Source organism: Halyomorpha halys, unplaced genomic scaffold (genome assembly GCF_000696795.3).
Source record: "Halyomorpha halys isolate HHAL.00 unplaced genomic scaffold, Hhal_1.1 Scaffold522.1, whole genome shotgun sequence".
NCBI lineage: Eukaryota > Metazoa > Arthropoda > Insecta > Hemiptera > Pentatomidae > Halyomorpha > Halyomorpha halys.
Genome location: NW_027107635.1, coordinates 178,140 through 201,135, shown reverse-complemented (window position 1 = coordinate 201,135; position 22,996 = coordinate 178,140). Strand labels below are relative to the sequence as shown.

Below are 22,996 nucleotides of genomic sequence, written 5' to 3'. Positions count from 1 at the left end.
TACTTATTTCTCTTGTACACCACCTGATTTTAGCGCTCGTCCGTTACTTGAGTGAATGCTTTTAATCAGTAGTGTTTGGAAGGTTAGGGCGGTTGTTTTTGTTTTTATGAATTTTGTTAAATGTTTGATTTTAATAATTTTTATTTTTTAACCTTATTAGTACTGTCAAGTCTGTACTAGTATCCGACCTTTGAATCATCAGAATGTCTAACAAAACGAAAGTTTCTTCCGAATGGAAGAAACGCGTCAAAGCTGAGTACATGAGACTTCGCCAGATTAAGCGATTTAAAAGAGCCGACGAAGTTAAAGTAGCATGGAATATGAATATGAAGCAGTTGACAGGTATTGTAAAGTTTCTCCTACTTAGTTATTTTATTCAAAACTCCATTTAAATAGCATACTTCATTTTAGATTTGCTTTCTGATGAACAAAGGAAGTGGACTGATGGCAAAGCTATTTGGGTTCACAAAAATGCTGATGAACCCCATTCCAGATGCATGAAAGAAGCCCATATTACAAGATCTGATGGTGAACTTATGACAGGGCGCATTAAGATAATAAATGCTGTGACACCTATTCCCACCATGTATACATGGGCTCCAATACAGCAGAACTTCATGGTTTGTAATTGCTAGTTAAATTAGTATTTATCTTAATATTGTACAATTTTGGATTTATTTTATATTTTCAAAACTAGATGTTATGAAGTTGTGCATCTTTGCTTTAAACCTTTTCCCTTCTGGGGGTTGTCTGGCTTAACCTTCCTGACTGAAGTTTTACACTTCTGTCAAGTGTTTTTTTTATTTGTTTTAACAAACTTGTCCTGCAATTGTGTATATAATTGTTTCTATTCTGTTCTAACTGGTTATTCTAATCATGGTGAGAAAATTACTACCTAACATAAGTATTGGTATTATTTAAAAGCATTCCATTATACCAATTAAATTTTTCCTGTTTAGTTACCTTCTAATATATAGACCTGTTTTATAGTGTTTAGATTTTCAAGGATCATGAAGACCATACTGTACATGAATAAAATCTTTAGTACTGCAAGTTTTGGGAAATTTCTTTTTGAGGTAAAAATAGGTGAAAGCAAGAAAACGAGAACAGATGAGTCAGTAAAGAAAATGCATGATTCTGTGCAATTAGGCCTATTCTTAGCCATCCTCAGGCTAACGATATTACTCTATGAAGATATCATATTCCCCAATGAAGAAAATATTGAGTAGATTCTATGTTAATGTGGGTTTTTTCATTCTACAATATTATTGGTATTTTAATAATTGTGCGCTGATGCCAAACAATTAATAAAAATTAAAAAGTGTTTCTCTTGCATATTCTTTTGGAGCTTATTATCTGATACTTTGAATAATCTTTTTCATTGGAATATATTATTACTGGTAGGATAAAGATGTTATGATAGAGAAAAAACTCTGAATTAATTCAACTTATATTTAGACTTCATCTGTACAGTATCCTTTATCATTCTATTAGTAATAAATATGAGTCAGTCACCCACTATATTTTTGTGTGGGACTGTATCAGTTGTATCGAGGATTATTTTTTTAAATCTGAATTGTCTAATGCTCTTTTTATAAAAAATTATTCTATATTTACATGATTCTTTACAAAAACATGTATTTATTAAAGTGAGAAATAATTCTGATAATTGAAGGGAATGAAAAATAATATGTTTTAGTAGAACTATGCCCATTTCATGTATCCTATAGGTTAGTGAAACAATTTGCTCAGTTATTTGAAGCAAAATATTACCTGAATTGATTGATGAAAACGGAATTATTGTATAATAACAAACCTAAAACGTAAAATTAAACTCTTTCTTTTTTTTTTTTTTTTTCTTTTTTTTTACATAATTGTTTTATGAATATCTGCTCTTTCAGGTTGAAGATGAAACTGTATTGCACAACATTCCATACATGGGAGACGAAATTCTAGATCAGGATGGTACGTTTATCGAAGAATTGATAAAAAATTATGATGGGAAAGTTCATGGTGATCGTGAAACTGGTTTCATTGATGATTCTATTTTTGTTGAACTTGTCAATGCATTAATACAATACCAGATAAAAGATCAGGTTTGTTTTTAAGTCATGATAGTTTAAAAATAAAAATGCAGTATTTAGTTATTTCCATACAAATTGAAATGAAATGTATTAGATATTTAAAATGTAATTCAAATAATGATTCCTTCTTGACAATTTAATCCATTTATTTCATCTATTATAATGATTAAATGTGTTGAGCATTGAATGAATCATTTATTACTTTAATTTAATGTTTTATGCTATAGCTAATAACAGAAAACAAAATTGACTTTTTGTATTTTGTTGGATTTATTTTACATAACAACATAATAACTGGAGTACTGGGTCTATAAAACTTTTAATGTTGAAATTTTCTTAAAATAGAGATAATTTTAAGGAATTCTGCATAACAATAATTTGTTGGATGAATTTAATATTGCAGTAGTATTCTCTTTGTTTGAGTTAGGAAGTAAATTAAATCTATACATTTTTCCTTTTTAATTCCTTAAAATACGAATTAAACCAAAATAATTATCTGTTAAATCCATTAATTTTGTAAAGTTATGATGTATATTTAAATTCAATTTAACTGTTCAACAAATGGTCTAAACAATTTTTGTAATATACTTAATCAGAAGGGTGTCAAAATATTGTGCATCAGATAATTGCTAGAACTACATCAATAAATTTAATGACAGGAATTGAAAGGCTTAGTTTTTACACGGTCTGGATAAGTTCGGCTTAAAGAATGTAGAGAAACTAGCAGCCTTGAAAGTCTGTTATTCAAAGAAAGAGTTTATTTAAAACCTATGCTCATGATTCCTTATTAGTAGGGATAGGATTTTTATGTGCTAAAAAATCCGAAATATGTAAATAAATATGTGCTAGTAAATTGTCAAATATTTACAACAATATGTATTTATACATTTTGTATTATTCAACAATATAAATTACTAATTATTTAGTAACTTTATAACTTAAAAAAAGTTACATAAATATGTATTTATTATATATTATATGAATAATATTTTAAAGAAATTATGTTAAAATATGGACAAAAAATGAACTTAGAGAAAACAGCTGTTCAATAACAAGACATTAATTAGTAATTGTAATTAAACTAATTGATTAATAATTACTCAGAATGAGTTATTAACAAATTATAAATGGAAATACAGAATAATCCTTATTAAAAAAAAAAAAATCTTTAGAAAAATATTTAAAACTTTGGATGAAATCAATTATTCAGCAGGGTCGGTTACAAAATTATTGCAGATTAAATGGATTTTTAAATTTTCAAATAAAAATCTTCGTCGGTTTGACCACAGAATGGACTTGTACCGGCTAAAAAATCTTTCAACATCTACTGATGTTATAGGGGCATACTTAAATGAAGCTATTTCCATTGCATCTAGTTCGGTATCCTGCATCATCTGGGCGGCTGTGTCAACATTTGTTCCGAGGAGAACGGCTCCAATGGACTGAATAATTTTATATCCTGAATTTTTTTTTTAACACGTCCTGTACTTTTTTCTTTATGACTTCTCCCTTTTCACCACCTATATTTTCCAATCTTTCTATTGCTTCGTTCACAGTCTTTAAATTTTGCGTCAGTGGAAGGTCCTTTCCTTCTAATTTTGTAATTGTGTTGGATAAAAATACCACGTTTGCACTTATGTAAGCCAAAATCAGTCTTTATTCAGTTAATTGTTAACAAGTTGTTCGCTTTCTCTACTGCAGTGGCGCCAACATTAAGTTTTGATATTATGTATTTAATTTTTGCAAAATTTAAACAATAATATTGGGCTCCATCAAGCCAGGTACCTTATCGTGTTATCACGTGTTCCTGTGGTAAAGCTAAGTCAGGATGTGTTTCTTTAAAAGTAGTAATACGACTGAGAGCCTATTTTTTACTGTGGACACAAGCCTGTCTACATTAGGACATGAAATGTGTGTGCCAGGCAGGTCAAATGATCTATCTTAGGATAAAGAATTTTAATGGCATTACCAGCTTTATTTATGTGAGGTGCCGCATCTGACAAAAACAACAAAACTTTACCATGAGTGGTGCCCTTAGGCTAAAGAACAGTCATAGATTGGTTGTCAACATCTTGCAATCGTTTCATGGTTACATTTATCGAGGATTTCACAATTCAGCAAATAGGATTTTGAAGGTGCCTCAACACTTAGCCAACGATTATGTTTGCGATATAACGCCCTTCCATATCCATAGTCTCGTCCACAGAAATCCAAATCGGCCCAACCGAAATTGCTTTCCGAATTTCCATTAAAGTCTCCTCGTAGATAATTTTCAAATAATTTTTTCTTAAAGTGCTTTCATTTGGCATTACTCGGCATGTGTATTTCTCAAGAAAGGTTTTATGTCTGGATTACTAATTTCAGCATAAATCTAAATACATAGTATTGGTACCTATAGAATATGAGGAGGTAAGAAAGAAACAGAGAAATGGATTGAAGAGTAAACAAACAAATTCTATGAAATTGCCACTGGAATTTAGATCTTTACTCTTTTTATTTGATTCTGAGGAATTCTCGATGTAATTCTGTGTGAAAATTTATTATTGCCACTGCATTTAATTTGTGTTTAAAGATGAAGACATCGAATTTTTACGCACTATTTATGATAAATGATAAATTTCACATTTAAGTATCTTGCATTCTCTTGAATTTTATGTAGTTGCTGCGAAAAATGTTTTTAAAATTGAACAAATAATTTAAGAAAATATGTTATTCAGGACAGAATACCTATAAATATGTTAAAAATAACAAATATTTCAGAAAATATGTGATTTACAACAAAATATATAAAAAGGCCAAATATTTAAAAATATGTAAAATAAAAATGGATTCTTTTGGCCTGAAATGTCTTGAAACATCTTTAATTAGTAAGGAATCACAGATTATTATATCATGGTCTGATAAAAATATGTGAAAACATAAAAATCCTATCCCTACGTATTAGTCTATTAATCAGAAGTATATGATTTTGATTTTATAGTTGTTAATTATATAACTTGGTAAAGTAATGTTTTTCAAAGAAGGAAGGTAGTTTCTTTCCAATAATAAGATATATATATACATGAACCAAATCATTTTAATTATATTTTCTTTATATATAATTAGCAAGATGGTGTCACCATCAAAGAAGAAGCTGGAGTAGATACAAAAGAAAAAAAGAAAGATGTTACATCATGGCCCTCATTGACCAACGGTGAAGAGAAGCCATTTCCTTCTTTTGTTATATTCGAAGCTATTTCCTCAATGTTCCCTGACAAAGGTTCTCCAGATGAACTTCGTGAAAAGTAAATAACTTATAGTCATTTAAACCAAATTTTTGCTGATATTTACTTAAGGATTAGCATAAATAAAATTTAAAATGAAAAGGATTGTCTTTAAAGAATAGAAATGCTATTATTTATTGCTGAGTCTTGGTCTTTGGTTGGCATTGTATATTTATTTTCTAATTAATTGTTGTCTCTCTTTTTTCCAGGTACATAGAGCTCACTGTGCGCCTGGATCCTAATGCCTTGCCTCCTCAGTGTACTCCTAACATAGATGGTCCAATAGCCCAATCCGTGCAGAGGGAGAAAACTTTACATTCTTTTCATACGTTATTTTGTCGAAGGTGTTTTAAATATGACTGTTTTCTTCATTGTAAGTAAAATCTATTTTATCAATTAAAATTTTGAATATTTAACGTTATGTTAAAAATTAATGAATTGAAATTTAACACATTGAGTGCTATTATTAGAGCATGTTCAACACTTTGTTCTACTACTGTGAGTTTGGCGTAAAAGCATATTCGACATCTTACTTGTGGATTTTGGTAGGCCCTAGCCTATAACCTTTAAATAGGGAATTCTAGCCTTAAGATAGTGGTTTGTTATTTGGAATCAACATTGGTGAGATCTGTTAAAAGTTCTACATCTATCGAGAACAAACATCTTTGTATTTTTTCTTTAAACAGGGATAAGTTGATTATAATTGGCTATTATTTCTTTATAAAATTGTTTAAGCAAGATGTAAAACTTTTTTTTGTTGACTGTATTTTTCAAAATAAGGAAGGTGGTGGGGGTGCGGTCAAAACCGCACCCACGACCATCCTATATTTTTTTTTTTTTGTTTTATTTCTTTTAATTATAAAAAAGAAAATACATTTATTATAATTTTCCATGTATATTTAAAAATCTAATTTTTTTTTTTTATTGTTTTCTCCAATTTTTCTATGTAGCAGAATGTGCTTCTGCATAATTTTATTTAATTAAAACAAGCAATAAATGATAAAATATTTCATATGTTCTCATCAAAGTTAAAGGAAACTAAATTTGAAAAAGAAAAGTTGCTGCCACTGAAATGCCAATGCCACCAAATGCAACATGTTAAATAATATTGTACTTCCTTGAATATAAAAAAAAACTTTTATCTGTTAATCATTTTAAAAACAGTGTTTATCATCTCTTTTTTTTTTTTTCCTATTTGCCAAATGTATTTTTTATATCAACAGTCATCATTTGTTATAACTTTGATATAGAAACTATTAATTAATTTCTTTAAAATGTATCTTTATTCATTTTGAATTGTTTATCCAGCTGTGCATCATACACATCCCAATCTCAAGAGGCGGAAAGGACCTGAACTCAAAACATTCTCTGAACCTTGTGGAATCGATTGTTACATTCACATAGTGAGTAATTAGTATTTACCCCTATTTAAAAGTCATACTATTGCTGTTTTAATTATACTTAGTAGTATTATCCGCATCAAAACTTTGCTTCAATTTAATTTAAATATTAGGAAGGCGTTAAAGAAAAGCTAGCTGAAAAAAGTAGAGAAGAAGCTGCAGAGATGGAGGCCAAGATGGAAGAAGATTCCGCAACTCAGAGCTGTGTTATCAAGTCAGAAACAAAGGGAGATGAAGAAAAAGGTGGGCCTAGGAAAGTTAGGAAACAGACCTCAGTCGATTCCGGAAATGAAGCTAGTTCAGAAGACAGTAATGACAGCAAAGGTATTATTAATATATTAATGTAATTTTTTTGTATATGTAGTTATTATTATTTTTTTTATATGCACTATTAAATTATTAAGCTTTGCATTTTTTAAGATACTTTTTGTTAGTTCATTTTGGTTAATACCTTTCCTTCTTACCTACTATGGTTAAAAGGGTATATATTTTTGTATTTTATTGTGGTATAACTATTTTTAAAATTTAAAATAAACACTTTTTAGTTTTATTAATAAGTTTTAATGATAAAAATATTTTTATTTAACTGTTAATTTTCCTACAGATGGTAAAGGTGATAGTGGTGACAGTGCCGAACCAATGTGTACTTCATTTTCTCTAAGAAGTCCTGGTGATGACAGTAAGGAATGGACTGGCTCTGATCAGTCTCTCTTTAGGGCTCTCTACAAAGTCTTCTTGAGAAATTATTGTGCGATTTCTCAGATGATGCTTACAAAAACTTGTCAGCAGGTATTGGTTACATTGATTATTACATTTTTGGATACTTACTTTGTGTACTTTACAATAAAATATAAATAATAAATAAACTTCCAGCTACTAGTCATAAATTATTCGATTTTTTAAATTTTAATCCTATATATTTACTTGAATCATTTTATATTAGTTTCATTTTTTTCTATTACTTTGAATAACATAATGATTAGTTTAAAAAATATATCTTCTTATTCTATATTTTGTATTAATTTTTTCATTATTTCTAATATTTAAAATAGGTCTACTACTTCGCACAGAAGGACCCATCGGTTACACAGTTCGATGCAGAAATGAGAGAATATACTCCACCGAGAAAGAAGAAGAAGAAGCATCGTCTTTGGTCGGTTCATTGTCGTAAGAACTCGATGAAAAAAGAAGGGAGCAACCATGTTCATAACTATACTCCTTGTGATCACCCAGAAAACAAAGTTTGTGACCATCTTTGTCCCTGCCAAGCCACTCAGAATTTTTGTGAAAAGTTCTGTCAGTGCAGCAGTGACTGTAAGTCTTTGGATATAATTATTTTATACTTTTTCTAAACATAGAAAACCTTGTAATTTTGTTTGAAATTTACTTGAAAACACCATTGAGATACAAAATTGTTAAGTTTGGACTGTATATAAATGTCTATTTTTTCTACTTGTGTCATAAAAACAAAAGGACAGTAGAGTCCTCTAGAGACCCCACCAGGTTCTCTGTATAACTTTTTCACCTGACAGAAGTATTAATTTAAAAAATGTATATCATATTTTCAGGTCAGAATAGGTTTCCTGGTTGCCGCTGTAAAGCCCAGTGCAATACTAAACAGTGTCCTTGTTATTTGGCTGTTAGAGAGTGTGATCCAGATCTTTGCCAAACTTGTGGGGCTGATGATTTTGATGTAAATCGCATTACCTGCAAGAATGTCAGTGTACAAAGAGCATTGCGTAAGTTGTAAACCATGAGTTTATTTTTTATTACATTTAACATTATGTAGTAATTGATCATTTTGAGTTAAAATAATTTTTTATTTTGTCCAAAATGAAGTTTGAATGTCAGAAGACTTAACTGAATAGATTATTTTTTAACCACTTCTTTCAAAACCTATGCTTCTTGTTTATTCTTCACTATTCACATTTAGGTATATCTTCTCCCTGATTTTATTATTTCAGGATTAGAAAAAAAGAATTTTATTGAGATAAATATCTCTTTTTATCTAATTAATATTTTATGCATTAAAGGAAGGAAACATTAAGATTTTCCTCTAATCCCTACCGTTTTGAGTAAATTAAGAAGATTCCCCACCCCTAAAGAAGATTTACTGAAAAAACCAAAATAACTTAGTTCATGAGGATGACCCTTCAATTTGTCTGAAATAACCCTAAATTTTAGTTGATCCTTGATGTAAAAACCCCATAGTGAGAAGGCGGAAATTTAAATGGATGGGTACAAAACGTTTTAGTACCCATAAAAATTTATGTATCTTTTTTTATTTTTTATAAATATGTTCCAAATTTACTTCCCAATAAGTACTAAAAAATAAAACATTTCAAAATTCTTTAACTCTTAGCCTGTTCAGGGTTAATCCTTTAATATTAATATTTTATATTGATTTTTTTATATAGACAAACATTTATTGATGGCGCCTTCTGATGTTGCTGGATGGGGTATATTCCTCAAAGAGTCGGCTCAGAAGAACGAATTCATATCTGAATACTGTGGAGAAATAATATCTCAAGATGAAGCTGACCGCAGAGGAAAAGTATATGACAAATATATGTGCTCCTTCCTCTTTAATTTAAATAATGGTAATTATAATCAAGTTCATTTAATCATTTCTATATTTAAATTAGTTTATTGGTTATTTTCTATATGGTGGTCACAATATAGTCACTAATTATATTATTGCTTCGTTAATTCTTACCATGCATATTAATAACTTTTTTTTAATTTATGCCATAATACTATTAATTACTCTTAATAACTAATCCATGTAGATTTTGAATTTTTAGTATTGTGTGAATATAAATTAGAATGCTCTATTCTAGTTTCTGAGTAGTGAGATTTCTTTGAAATATAATCTATTTCCTAAGGAATATATATATATAATGTATTTATTTCATTTTTTCCCTTTCTTATTTTGGATAGATTTTGTTGTGGATGCTACAAGAAAAGGAAATAAAATCAGATTTGCCAATCATTCAATTAACCCCAATTGCTATGCCAAAGTCATGATGGTGAATGGTGATCATCGCATAGGAATATTTGCTAAGAGAGCAATACAGCCTGGAGAAGAGCTGTTCTTCGATTACAGGTAACATATAAAACTATTATTGTAATTGATCCTTGTTTAATTCAAAGTTTGCTTTGCCGTGCTTAAGTTAGCTTTGATTCCTCTAATTTAGTACTAGCCTACTTCTCTCCTAGGTGCACTGTATGAGCCCCACTCAAAGTGACTAAAGGGTCTTAAGAATAAAGCTCATAGATATTAAATAATAATATTAAAATAAAGTTATGGAAATATGTTAGTTATATTATAATATATATTATATTAGTTAGATAGAAAAATTATGATCAAACATACGCATATATCTATCTATTTCTGTAGAACAAAACAACATAAATGAAACAACTTTTACAGATTCATAAAATAAAATGATGCCAAAGAAACAAAAATATTTCCTAAAAGAAAAATAAATTTTAATACAGAAAATTTAAAAAAAATAAAAACTGGTTTACAAATATTTTATTAAAATAATGAGGAAACTATACAATTTGATGGATTGTTTACGTGGCATTGATTGACGACTGATGGAGTAGTAGTCAATGAGCAGTAGCTGGTACTTATAGTTCAGACTCCATCAACTGTGACTACCAGTGGATTGTATCAGATAATCTAAGAGAGTCAAAGTAGACTGTAATAGTTGTCTACAAAGCTCTAGTGAAAATAGACCCCACGAAAAAACAAAATCTTGCCATATGTTTAAAAAAAAAAAAGACAAAATATTTTCATATTTATTTGAAAATAAATGATTTCATTTTATTAAAATTGAAATTATTGAAAGTGATAAATTAATCTAATAAATTTAAAAAAATCAATGCTTTCAGTTAACAAGCCCTTTATTTTGCGAAATCTAATGTAAATTTCCTAATCATCTTACTTGATCGTAATCAATAACAAACACTGTATCAGGTGAATTATGCCATTGGATTTAGTTAGTTACTTTCTACATAATAACATTTATTGAAATCATCCAATGTTGGTTTTTCCTTTGTTGTTTTTGTAGAGTGATCTTTCCTGCCACTTTCATAACTAATGCTCCAAGAATAGTATTCAGTTTATCAGTTATCAAAATCTCCCTCGGTGTAATGCCAAGGATCTCCTTGTTTCTTTTTTCTCCTTAATGAGAAAGGATCGTTGAACCAAGCCTTAGATAATGGGAAACTGCTATTTTTATGCTAGTGTCATTACAAAGATTAATTACTCATTAATTTACTTTTTGTTTTATTATTTGTTGGTCATTATATTAAATTTATTATTATTCTTTTTTTTTTTTTTCAGATATGGTCCTACTGAACAACTAAAGTTTGTGGGCATAGAAAGAGAAATGGAATTCTTATGAGAAAGGCTTGAGACCTCAAGACCTCTGGAGGGGCCTTCGGGTCTATAACTTACAGGAGTGTTGTATTTTCCTCTCATTTTATGTTTGTTTTTTAAAAACTTATTTATAAAAGCATATTATTTTATATTTAATTGGTATGAGAGGAAGAAAGATAAGGAAAGCATTTCCCATCGGGAATAGTTGGAAAAACCTTCTTTTTTATTTTTTTTCTTCAGTATTGTAACATTTATTTGTATACTATAGTACTTTTTTCAGAACAGGTGTAATTCATTTAAATTTTAAAAATAAGTCCACATCGCACTGTATATAACACATTAATTTCATCATTTACTACTTTGCACAGAAATCGTTTCCTTTTTGAGCCATGCATAATGTTTTAATTTTTTTTTTAAAATCAGTTTTATTCAAGAGTTTCCTTTAAGTTTTTTACTGTTATCATCTTGTTATTGGTGAATCGTTATTTTTAATTGTTTTTTATATTATAATTGAACATTCCTGTTTTTAAATCTTTAAAGTGTGTTCAAGTTTCTTAATTTTGTCTCTTTTGCTTATTCCTTATTTTATGATACTCACTCCAGAAAGTAGAATTATTGTTATAGTAACTGATATAGACCTTTAATGTATGTTATAATTGTTATATATTACTTATTAATAAAAGTATGTAGTAAACTTAATGATTAAATGGTGAAGTATGTATTAAAATTAGAAGTTATGTGAAGTATGTATTAAACTTTTTTTACTTGGTCTGATTTTAATGTTACAGCTTCATAAAAATCATAAAAGTTACTATTTTTATTAATTTTTCAAAATTTATAGAAGTTAATAATGTTTCTTATTTATTATTTTTATATGTCTATAAAGTCATTAACCATTTTTATTGAGATGTCACTCCATTATTACAGTACCATATTGTAGTTATTTTTTAATATAATACATATCACATATATTATTTTTTTTTTTTTTATCCTGATAATGGTGGTATAAAGAACTGATTTTTGGTGGTAATTTAATACAAAATAAAAAAAAAATTCCTAATTATAAATCAGCTTACTAATAAAAAATAATTAAGTCAAGAAGTTTTACTTTAGCTACAGAAATACAAATTAATTAGATATATCTGAATCATTTGTTAGTTGTAGGGGGGTTCAGTTTTTAAATAATGAAATCTCTATTATTAAATTTAAGTATAAGACAATTTTTTTTTTTACTGTTATGCATTGATTTCCAAGTGCTATAAATTAAATATAACACGATAATTGTATTTCATTATACAATTTTTCTACATTAACATTTTCAGCCCCATGAGATTTTTCGTATATTTGTGAGACCCATTTTTATTTATTTATTTTTTATCATATTAAAATCTGTACTGCTATAACACATAAAGGTTAGGGGTTCAGTACTTTTTTTTTTTAACTATGATATACAACGAGATAATTTGTTCAATATACACAATCTATACTCAACGGTTAGATTTTTCCATAATTGAGGGTACTAATTTCTGAAGCTGGGTAGGCCCCAAGAGGACTCCTGATCCGGTAGGGTTGACTCTTGGTTACAGCAATATAACAAATAATTATCTGCCACAGCAGGATTCTAACTCTGGTCTCAGGAGACTTGTTTTGTTTTTACTTTGTTTACATATCATCCCAATTAATAATACTTAAGATAAATCATAAATATTGTGTATTTTAGTAGTGCATTTTTCCCTACCCTCTCACTCCCCCATTTGGGAATGGCATTGGTCTTTTTTACTGAGGTATACTTAAAACATTGTAAAACAATCATAGTAAGTCTTTAAAGTAAATAACTATTGTTTAAATAAAATAAATTGTAACCAATTTAAGTCTCAAAACAATCGAAAATATCTATCTATACATAAGATTGTTTTGAGACTTGAATTGGATAAAATTTATTTTATTTAAACAATAATAACCTAATAATAATAGTCTCAAGAAAGAGAAAAGATTATACATAAAGTAAATAACTATGCTAATGAATTTCAATATAGACATAAATCCTTAAAGAATTAGTATTATATAAAAATAAATGTTTAGTATTACAACCAGAAAAAAATTTCATGTACTGAGAGTATTATGCTATTTCTTGGAAACAATGCAGTCCTTTACTACAGCAATAACAACAAATGACACAGTCTGAGAGCCAGCATTAGTCCTCTGCTGGCATGCTTGTGATTCTAGGAACCTTTCAAGTCATTTGTAGCATTTACAAATGTAAAGATGATCAGAACCCTGCATTATAATATTATTTAATTTAAGTGACTTAACTTAAAAATACCTCAACTGAATCCCAAATAGCATTGACAAATCTGTAAATTACAGTCAACCTTTTAGTCCTTATTTTTCATTTTCCTTTTTACCTCAAGATTTCAAGAAAATCATAAATGATTATTAAATTATTTGATAAATTTATACTAAAATAAGTTAGCTAATTAAATTAATTTGTTCTTCCTGTGAAATGGATGGTTATATGACAAAAATTAAAAGAATTACCAGCAAAATATAAATCAATAATATTTTAAAAAGTATGGCTTGATTTTATAAATACAAAGGCATAATTTAGAAAAAAGAAATATATACACATACAATAAATGAAAGTAAAATATTTACAATTCATGGTGTTTGTAATCTTTATCCACTTAATAAAGATCTATACAAGAACTATGTTTCAATGAGGGAAAGTATTTAATCTGGTTTTGAAAATTGAGGAACTAAAAAAATATTTTTATCAAAGTAATAATTGATACAGGACTTTGAACCTATTACAGTGGTATAATATATTCACAACTATATACGATAAAAAGATCACAGTTAAGCAAATTACTTTTATATTCTATTCCTAAAATATGGTTACTTTTTTTTCTTCTTTTTTTGTTTATGTTTGTCCTTTTTTTTCTCTTTTTTGTGTTTTCTAGAATGTTTCTTTTTTTTGGAAGTACTCTTTTCGACCCACTCGATTTCAGATGAAGAGGACTCACTGTCCTTGTATGTACTGGTTTTTGGAATAAAAACTGGTTTTGTCGGTAATGACGGTCCATACATTAACTCAGGAGCTGTGGGTGTATCATTGGTTGATGGATTTTGAGTACCACTTACATTTTGAATTTTAATTCCATCATTGTTATCCTGCTTTTCTTTTCTTATTTCTTGAGGTAATTTTTTTGGTTTTAATGCATCTAAATCAAGGTTAGCAAATATTCCTCTAGGTGGAGATGTGTTACGTAATACATTAATGCTACTAGTTGGTTTTTCTACAGTTTTAGAATTGCTTTCCTCTTTCTTTGAATCGCCAGCTTCGCCTTCTTTTTCAGCATCACTCTCCTCATCACTACTTGCAAATATGGCTTTGAACAGATCCATCTTTTCCTGAGGATCTTCAAACTTTATTACCTAAAAACAAAACCATCAAATTTAGCAAAGGTGTAACAAAAAACTATAAAGTCTACATTAAACCAATGTGAGTTGTTCTGTAAGGCTTTACAAGAATGCAACAAATGAAGAAACAGAACCATACATGATATCCATATCTAATAATCAACTAAGCATTGAATGGTTAAAAACAATGTACATTGAAACAAATCAATAAGAAAGATGGGTAAAACTATCAACTAAATAATGAAAATCGACAATAGACTAAGTTTTGTGTGTTGTCATTGTAACTATTGTGCCAGTCATAGCATGAGTAGTACAAGTTTTTTTTCAGACAATGCTGATACTAGTTTATTTGCAAGAGCCTGATGCGTAAAACCCAGTCCATAAAACATATATCTGTTAACAATTTTAAAAAGTAGTTCCTATAACAAAGGTATTGGTATCTGGTAAGACAAAGTAGTCCAGCAAGTGCCTTTTTTCCAATCCTCGATGGTTACCTTGATGTTGTTGCCATGCACTAATCAAGGTGGGAGTGTTAAGATTCATTTCTCAGGGCTACCGAGAAATAATCGACCCCCAAAAGGTGGGAATCAAACCCACAACATTCTGAACTGAGCACTTTGTGACTCATGCCCCAACTGACACAGCTATCATGTCCCTTTTGACCTGCTTGATCACACTTAATACGGAAACTAAATGCTCCTGAGCCTAAAGCTTAATAACTACCTGATTAATTTAATAAAAAAAAATAGATCTTTTTAATTGGTTATTGATTATAACCCCTAAATGGATATGTCCTAGTGTTATGATATAAAAAATTAAAAAGCATTTCTGTGTTAAATAAGTACCATCACTTATTAATTCAGTCAAGTGGTACATCGTAAAACAAAAAGTTTTTTCTTGTGTTGACAAAAACTTCTTTTCCTTCAGCCGAATTAAGAGGAACAAATTGCCAAAAACTGAAATCAAGTACCATAACTGTATATGAGCCAACATTTAATAGGGATACCCACTTCTGGTGGTCCTAAAACGTTAACTGAGCACCTAATTAGTTTGATAAAGTAACAAATGTTAGATATTATTTTTGGTTTGGTTTGTCTTTAACTTCTGAACAGTAAATCCTAGCAAAAAACTTATATTAAAATAATTGGAACAACAATACATTCTGCATTGAATGACTACTACAACAAGGTAAGTTGGTCAAGTAATGTGGTCATTAACTACCTGCTCTGGTTGCGTATAGACTTCATAGCACTTCAGACCATGGCAGATTGCTTAGTGCATACAATTTGACCAAATTATTATTATTGGTTCCCATTTAACTCAAAATGTAATGCTCTTTAATTTGTTATAATAAAACCTTTTCACTAGAACAGACTATTTAGGAGTTATAAATGAAAAGTATCTAGTTATTGGTAAATTTATGTTAAATACATCAGACTCGTGTACAATCATGATAACTACCATATTTCTAAAAGAAGAAAACTATTTTTAAACTTTATTCTCCATTACAGTAAACAAATTCCTCATAATTTTATTATTAGTAGATCGGAATGTTTTGGTCTGTTTTAGTAAAAAAAAATAAAATTAACACAACAATCATCAGAATCAACTCTAATGACAAGGGACCTATCAACTCTTAGAATTTTGTAAATGGGAGGCTATAATTTATATAAAACAACCATTAAGTTAAAATGCTGTTTTTATAGATCAAATTAGTCAACTCGAACTTGCTCGAATAACAAAAGAATCCTCAATCTGGTTCTTGTCACGAGAAATCAGTAAGTGGCAGAACTTAGCTGGTTTGAAACTACGTGTATCTCTCAAATATATATTTCCATGATATTGTAAAAATTAGTTTTCTTTTCATATAAAATATAATTGTTCTCATATACTAATGAATCCATGTACCTCATAGTCTTAAGTTAAAAATTATCAAATTAAATGACAAACAACTGACTGAACATGAAGATTTTGATTAGGAAGGATATTGTGAGAAAAGAAATAATGTTAAAGGGGATTTTCAGAATTGAAATCTCAGTGGAAAGAAATAGGCAGGTAATATCTTGAATAGGAGTCCAAAATCGAGAAGTGAGTTTTTGTTTTCTCTCATGGATCCTTCATAGGTATTCAATAGTTTTATCAAGAAAATGAAACTATAATCTAAACAAGATGCTACTTACATTATCATAATTTGATTCCGATAGGACAAGCTTGGGTTTTTCATTCTCTTTTTCATTTGAATCATTAAAAAATTTACTTTCAATTTTAGTTTCTTCTATAACACTGACAATATCATCACTTTTTGTAATGTCAATTTGCTTTGATGTATCCAGAAAATCAAAAACAGAAAATTTTGGTCTTCTTTTTTTTTCTGCTTCAGCCACCTTTGCTAATGTGACTTCACTGAAAATACACCATTTTTTACAAAATGAGAGAAATATATTTTAATAAATAAAATATGGATTTTTAAAATTACCTATTATTCGGTTCTGGAATATTCATCCTTTTGCAAAGAAGAGGTGCTGGAGACCAGTCGTCTGTAAACCTTGTCAGTTTTCCATACTTTTTTTCCTTTGCTGCTTTGACCCAAGGGTCCAAATCTACATGTTGCGATTTGGAAACTGGTGCCAAGGGGTCAGCAGAATCGTCTAACATACCACCTCTTGAAAATCTATCACTCATCATTCCTAAAGAAAAGCATTGAGGAGTAGCATATATTCGAAAATTAATGTCAAGAATATCTTATATAGAAGGAATGTTGGAGAAACCAATTTCTAACATAGGTAAGAAAATTATACTTTAAAATAACATAATAACTAGGGATAGGATTTTGATGTTTTTACATATTTTTACCTGACCTTGATATCTGCGATTCCTTACTAACTAAAGATGTTTCAAGACATTTATGACCAAAAGAAGCCATTTTCATTTCACATATTTTTAAATATTTGGCCTTTTTTACATATTTTGTTGTAAATCACATATTTTCTGAAATATTTGTTATTTTTAACATATTTTTTCCTGAATCACATATTTCCTTAAATTATTAGTTCAGTTGTAAATACATTTTCTGCAGCAACTACATAAAATTCTGCCGGTACAAGTCCATTCTGCCGTCAAACCGACGAAGATTTTAATTTTGTAACCGACCCTGCTGAATAATTGATTTCTTCCAAAGTTTTAAATATTTTTCTAAAGTTTTTTTATTCTTTGCCTTTTTAATAAGGATTATTCTTTATTTCCATTTATAATTTGTTCATAATTCATTCTGAGTAATTACTAATCAATTAGTTTAATTACAATTACTAATTAATGTCTTGTTATTGAACAGCTATGTTTTCTCTAAGTACATTTTTTTTGCACATATTTTAACATAATTTCTTTAAAATATTCATATAATATATAATAAATACATATTTATGTAACTTTTTTTAAGTTATAAAATTACTAATTAATTTGTTATTTATATTGTTGAATAATACAAAATTTATAAATACATATTATTTACATATTTTTTTAAATATTTGACAATTTATTAGTACATATTTATGTACATATTTCGGATTTTTTAGCACATAAAAATCCTATCCCTAATAATAACTAATCTATAATATCATACAAAGCTGAAATGTTTCTTACTTTGAACATGCTAATCTCGACAACAACTAGTCTGATTCGAAAAACTCCTTTAGTGTCAGTTTGACCATTCATTAAGGAAGGCTATATAGCATAATGCTATGACCCATAGGGGCAGAACAGTAACCGTTTAATATAAAGTTCTTGTTTTTATGCTATATATTGCAAATAATACTTGAGTCAACTAACTTAAGTGAAGACATTTTCTCGGACAATTTAAAATGCTTTTCAAGTCAGTTTTTTTTAGTAATTGGTCATTTTATTTTTCTACATAATCTTTAGATTTGATTTAGTTAATCAGATTTACTTTTTCACATACCTACACATCATGTGTATGAAAAAGGCACATATATTCCAAATTTATTAAAAGTGAAACCACAGAGCATAACTATAATCCATTAAATAAAAATTATCAGACAATCTTTCAGCTGATGTAACAAACAGAAATGGTTGATATCAATATGATTCTATTATTTAATAAATCTTGTCCCATCTAAGCAAGGCAACATCATCACTCATCTTAATTAAATCCAACAAGCTTGAAACAAAAATGATAATGGAGATGATATGGAAAATAAAATTGACTTAAAATTAAAATGTATGTGATGGATTAATAATCACCTGACAATGGTCGATACAATTTGGCAGCCTGTTCAAATTCTTTAGCTTCCCTCTGTTTTTCCCATTCACTCATTCCTGACGGTTGAATATTTTTCAAAGCATCTGTAGGATAAAGAAGATGTTTAACAGCTGCAATTAGACTTTATCCAAGTAAAATATCAAATTAAATTACATAAAAAGAAAATCTGCATTTTTTTTCTTTTTACTTTTAAATTAAAAACCATTTATGAGAAGATATGTAGATAACTGCATAAATATACTAACAGGATTGGGAAACAACATGTAGTGTAATTATATTCTTATAATAATAATAAGATAAAAGTAGTATGAAAATAAGCAATATTAAAATTATGAAAGAGGGGAGAAAACAAAAATAATATAAACATGAAAATCTAATATGTAAATATATCTACAAAATGCAAATTATTTAAAATTAAAGTTATGAAAAGTGAGAAAGAAAACATGTATATAATTTAATATATTACTACACAATTATATATTATAAGTAGTCTAACGTACAATATAATTATATATATGTGTATGCACTATAATTTTTGTATGTATATATTTACATATGTATGTAAAATAATACATTTTCTTATGCACTCTTTCATAACTTCAATTTAAAAAAATTTTCATTTTATGCATAAAATTATTTACTAATTTTCATGTTCATATTCTATGCACCACTTATAATCAATTCATTTGTACTACTTACTCATTTTTGCTAGTATAATTTTATAATTTACTTCTTTAATTCAATTATTCTACTTAAATATTTAATTACTTATGTATACATTATAATTTCATTTTTATAACTTTAATTTTATATATATTTACTTACTGAATTTTCATCTCTCTCTCTCTCTTTCTCTCTCTCTCTCTCTCTATATATATATATATATATATTATTTTCTTTTTCTTACCTCCTTGGTAATTTAATATTACTTATTTTCATACTACATTTTTCTTCTTCTAATAATTACACTATACATTTTCTTCCAATACTGTTTATGTATCTATATCATCTGTTAGTTTCTAGTTATTCTGTATTTCCATTTATTCACTATGGTTGTTATCTTGTTTTTGGTCCTTAGGCCTGAAATTCTGGCCGAAAGGTTAGTATTAAAAAAATTAATTTTTACTAAGATGTGTTCTTCACTGACCGCACACCCAACCATCTCTATCTCATATTATATCCACAGTCAACAACTAAGCATCATTAAAAAATTTATACTTGATTAATTTATTAAGCTTACTCCTCTGAATATAGACCATAATAACTCTTTGTTTGAACCCATTTCTGAGCTAACAATTCCAATATATACCAAGGTATGCTGAATAAAACTTGCTTTAAAAACTCATGTCACTCTCTCGAAATTTTTTTATCAAAACTTTTCAACCCTTGGAAGAAGTATGGCTATCCCTCTTCATTCATTTCCTGAATAGCATCTAAGCAATGTTGCCTTTTATTAATAATAATTCCAAAAACTACCGATTTTAAGACAACTAGGTCCTGTTGTAAATTTAAAAAATTTATTAAGTTCATACATGGTGCTAGGAAGCAAAATGGACAATTCCAAATTATGAAAATTGAGTATAAAACTAATTTTTGGAAAAATAAAGTAATAATTTTTTTAAATCTGTCCCTCGATAACATAAATGTAGGAATTCACTTTGAAAACTGGTCAAAAAAAAGGTAAACATTTTTTTATTGTAATAGGAGAGTAGGACATTAGAGGAGATTAACAATTCCAGAAGTGCTGATCCTATTGAATGAGCTCCTGTTAGCTGGTAGTCTCTTATTAAAATATACAAAATTTTCCTAAAATTGACATAGGAAATGGTTATCCTATTTTAACTATTATTATTATTATTATTAAGGAATCCTATCCTGACCTAAGCTATAAGAGGAAATGCATGATCATTACTAATAAAATTTTAATACATTAATTATTTCATTTCCAGAAGTTTCACCTCTACCAGCCAGTTCCAAGGCTGCTACAATTCTTTTTTTTATAAGATAACATATATAAATGATTGACTATATTTTTGAAAATATTAAGGAGATGGTTGGTGGCATGGCCAATAAGGAACAAATAATAGTTTACAACTATTTATTTGTGGATGTTTTGCCCTGCTTTGTAGGGCTTCTTCAAGCCAATCGAGTTGAAAAACACCGAACTAGTCAATTTTTTTTCTACTTTCCTCAAAGGAAGACCAATAACCAGATTAAAAACCGTACATTAGTGCATTTTTTCAAATAATATTTTTGATAGAGTTATATAATAGAGATTGATAATTCATGTGTAGACAAAAGATAAAGCAAAAAGAACAAACTTTACTTACACGAGGAACCTCTAAAATTTAACAAACAAAAGACTATGGCTAAATTGGAAGTTCTAAATAATCTGAGTGATAACAATATTACTTATTTCTGAAGTTTAAACAACTAAGGCCTAAATTTATTAAAAATAAAAATAAGAGAATATCTTGGCATTAAAGATATATTAAGAGCATTAATAAATATAATAAACCTTGAGAACCCATAATGATTGGAATCAGAGATAAAAACAAAAATATTCAGTAACCATATTGGAGAAAATTAAAAACCACTTAGATAGTATTTTGGGTAGAAAAATTCCTCCTTCCACTTAATATGAAAATAAATTGTAATAAATTTTCCTTGAAATAGACATAAAAAATTGAAATCGGCTCTGTAAAGCATCCAGAATCAAAAATACTCAGTGAAAAGATAAAGCAGGCAAACCAAGCTTGAGTTTTGATAATATTTCTTTCCGTAAGAAAGATTTTGGAAAAAGAAAAATATTCACAAAGAGGATCAAGAACAGGTTCTAACAACTAATTCAGAACCTCACTCCTTCCCAAGTTTTATGAAGTATTTATTCTGATTCTAACTACTTGAATCGTGGACATAAAGATGCATACCATTTAGTAGTTTTAAGTCAATATCAAAAGGGTGCCTAATTCATTTTAATTACCATCAGGAATTGTATATTATTGGAAAATTTTGGGAAAAGATGTGGAAGCTTATTAAATTAAATATGTTAATAGATTAATTAGGTCTCAAAATAAATAAACAAAACATTCAACATGGATACGCCAATTTTTCATTAAAAATTATGAATTAAATATTAATATTATCGGTCATTGCGTTAAAACAAGTGAAAATCATTGAAAACAGATTTATTTAAAAAATTAAATTAAAAAAAAACCTTACCAATAGCACCTATTTTTATAAAACCAAGATATTTTTCATATCTAGCTTGTTTTGGAGGATCATTGACAAATGGTCTAAAACCAAAATCATCAGAACTTTGGTTTTCTTCAATCTTATTCTCACTTTGTGTTTCTTCATTAAGATCAGTTTCACCTTCCTTTCTAGAAGAAGAAAGTAAAAATTCTATAGTTGCAAACCAATAAATGGTTTTAAATAAACCTTACTTAATTTTAAGTATTTAGTACCGATGATCAGGTAATGATTCTCCCAAAATAATTGCTCGGTCAGAAGAATTGATTATGTGCTTTCCTTTCACCACATCAACATTTCCAACAACTTCAGGACCAAATCTTGACTTTCTTTGAGTAATATTTGGATCAAAATCAGACGGCAATTCAGGAGGTGGGTAGTATTTTTTTCTGTAACCTTGGTTTTTAGCTGGCATAAAACCTATAAGAAAAAGACAATGAATTAGATAATTTTTTTAGATAAATTAATTAACTAATTGAATTTAAACATTAAATTTTACAAATTGTAAAAAGGTTCATAAAATATTGAACAGTAAACCTGTGAAACTCAAAAGTCCTACATAATTTTCCGGAGGACAAAAATACTTACCAATAATATAAAAATGGTACACTCTATTTGATCCAGAACCTTTAGTCTTGTGGGAGCTTTAGACTTGAGATGCAAAAGCTTTATTATGTTAATGAAAATAAAAGGTTTTGCAAATATATTGTTTAATTAGTTTTATATTAGTATTGTGCAAATTAGTTTTAACTATAAGTTCAGAAAAATACCAAATGCTCATGTAATAATTTATAATTAATCCTTCTTTTCAGTAGAATAGGTTAAAAATTTCTAAAGTGTACAGCTATTCAACAAAATTAGTCCAATTGATCGAGTTTATAATTACCATGCAAAAAGAACCACAATTTTTA

At 28.2% G+C, this 22,996-nt stretch overlaps 2 protein-coding genes across 3 annotated transcripts in view; one reads left to right on the top strand and one right to left on the bottom strand.

Annotated features, from left to right (window-relative positions):
- The first annotated feature begins 11 nt into the window (after positions 1-11).
- On the top strand, positions 12-12,056 carry E(z) (histone-lysine N-methyltransferase E(z)). Of its 2 annotated transcripts, XM_014425566.2 has the most exons (14): positions 12-82; positions 161-342; positions 412-620; positions 1,902-2,096; positions 5,190-5,368; positions 5,557-5,720; positions 6,656-6,750; positions 6,861-7,071; positions 7,352-7,536; positions 7,800-8,061; positions 8,316-8,486; positions 9,165-9,347; positions 9,688-9,853; positions 11,102-12,056. In XM_014425566.2, exons 2-14 carry the CDS (start codon positions 204-206, stop codon positions 11,160-11,162), a joined length of 2,220 nt encoding a protein of 739 aa, XP_014281052.1. In that variant the 5' UTR covers positions 12-82; positions 161-203; the 3' UTR covers positions 11,163-12,056. The 2 variants fall into 2 exon arrangements, with proteins under 2 accessions (XP_014281052.1, XP_066902107.1); XM_067046006.1 differs by having other exon boundaries at positions 50-342.
- Positions 12,057-13,678: 1,622 nt separating this feature from the next.
- LOC106683858 (G patch domain-containing protein 1 homolog) overlaps positions 13,679-22,996 on the bottom strand; it is a 17,139-nt gene continuing 7,821 nt past the window's right edge. The window contains exons 7-12 of the mRNA XM_014425574.2: positions 22,301-22,505; positions 22,056-22,216; positions 18,815-18,916; positions 17,034-17,244; positions 16,738-16,960; positions 13,679-14,572 (exon numbers count right to left, since the gene is read on the bottom strand). Coding sequence (XP_014281060.1) covers positions 14,033-14,572; positions 16,738-16,960; positions 17,034-17,244; positions 18,815-18,916; positions 22,056-22,216; positions 22,301-22,505 — 1,442 coding nt within the window. The 3' untranslated portion in view covers positions 13,679-14,032. The remainder of the gene's footprint in view (positions 14,573-16,737; positions 16,961-17,033; positions 17,245-18,814; positions 18,917-22,055; positions 22,217-22,300; positions 22,506-22,996) is intronic.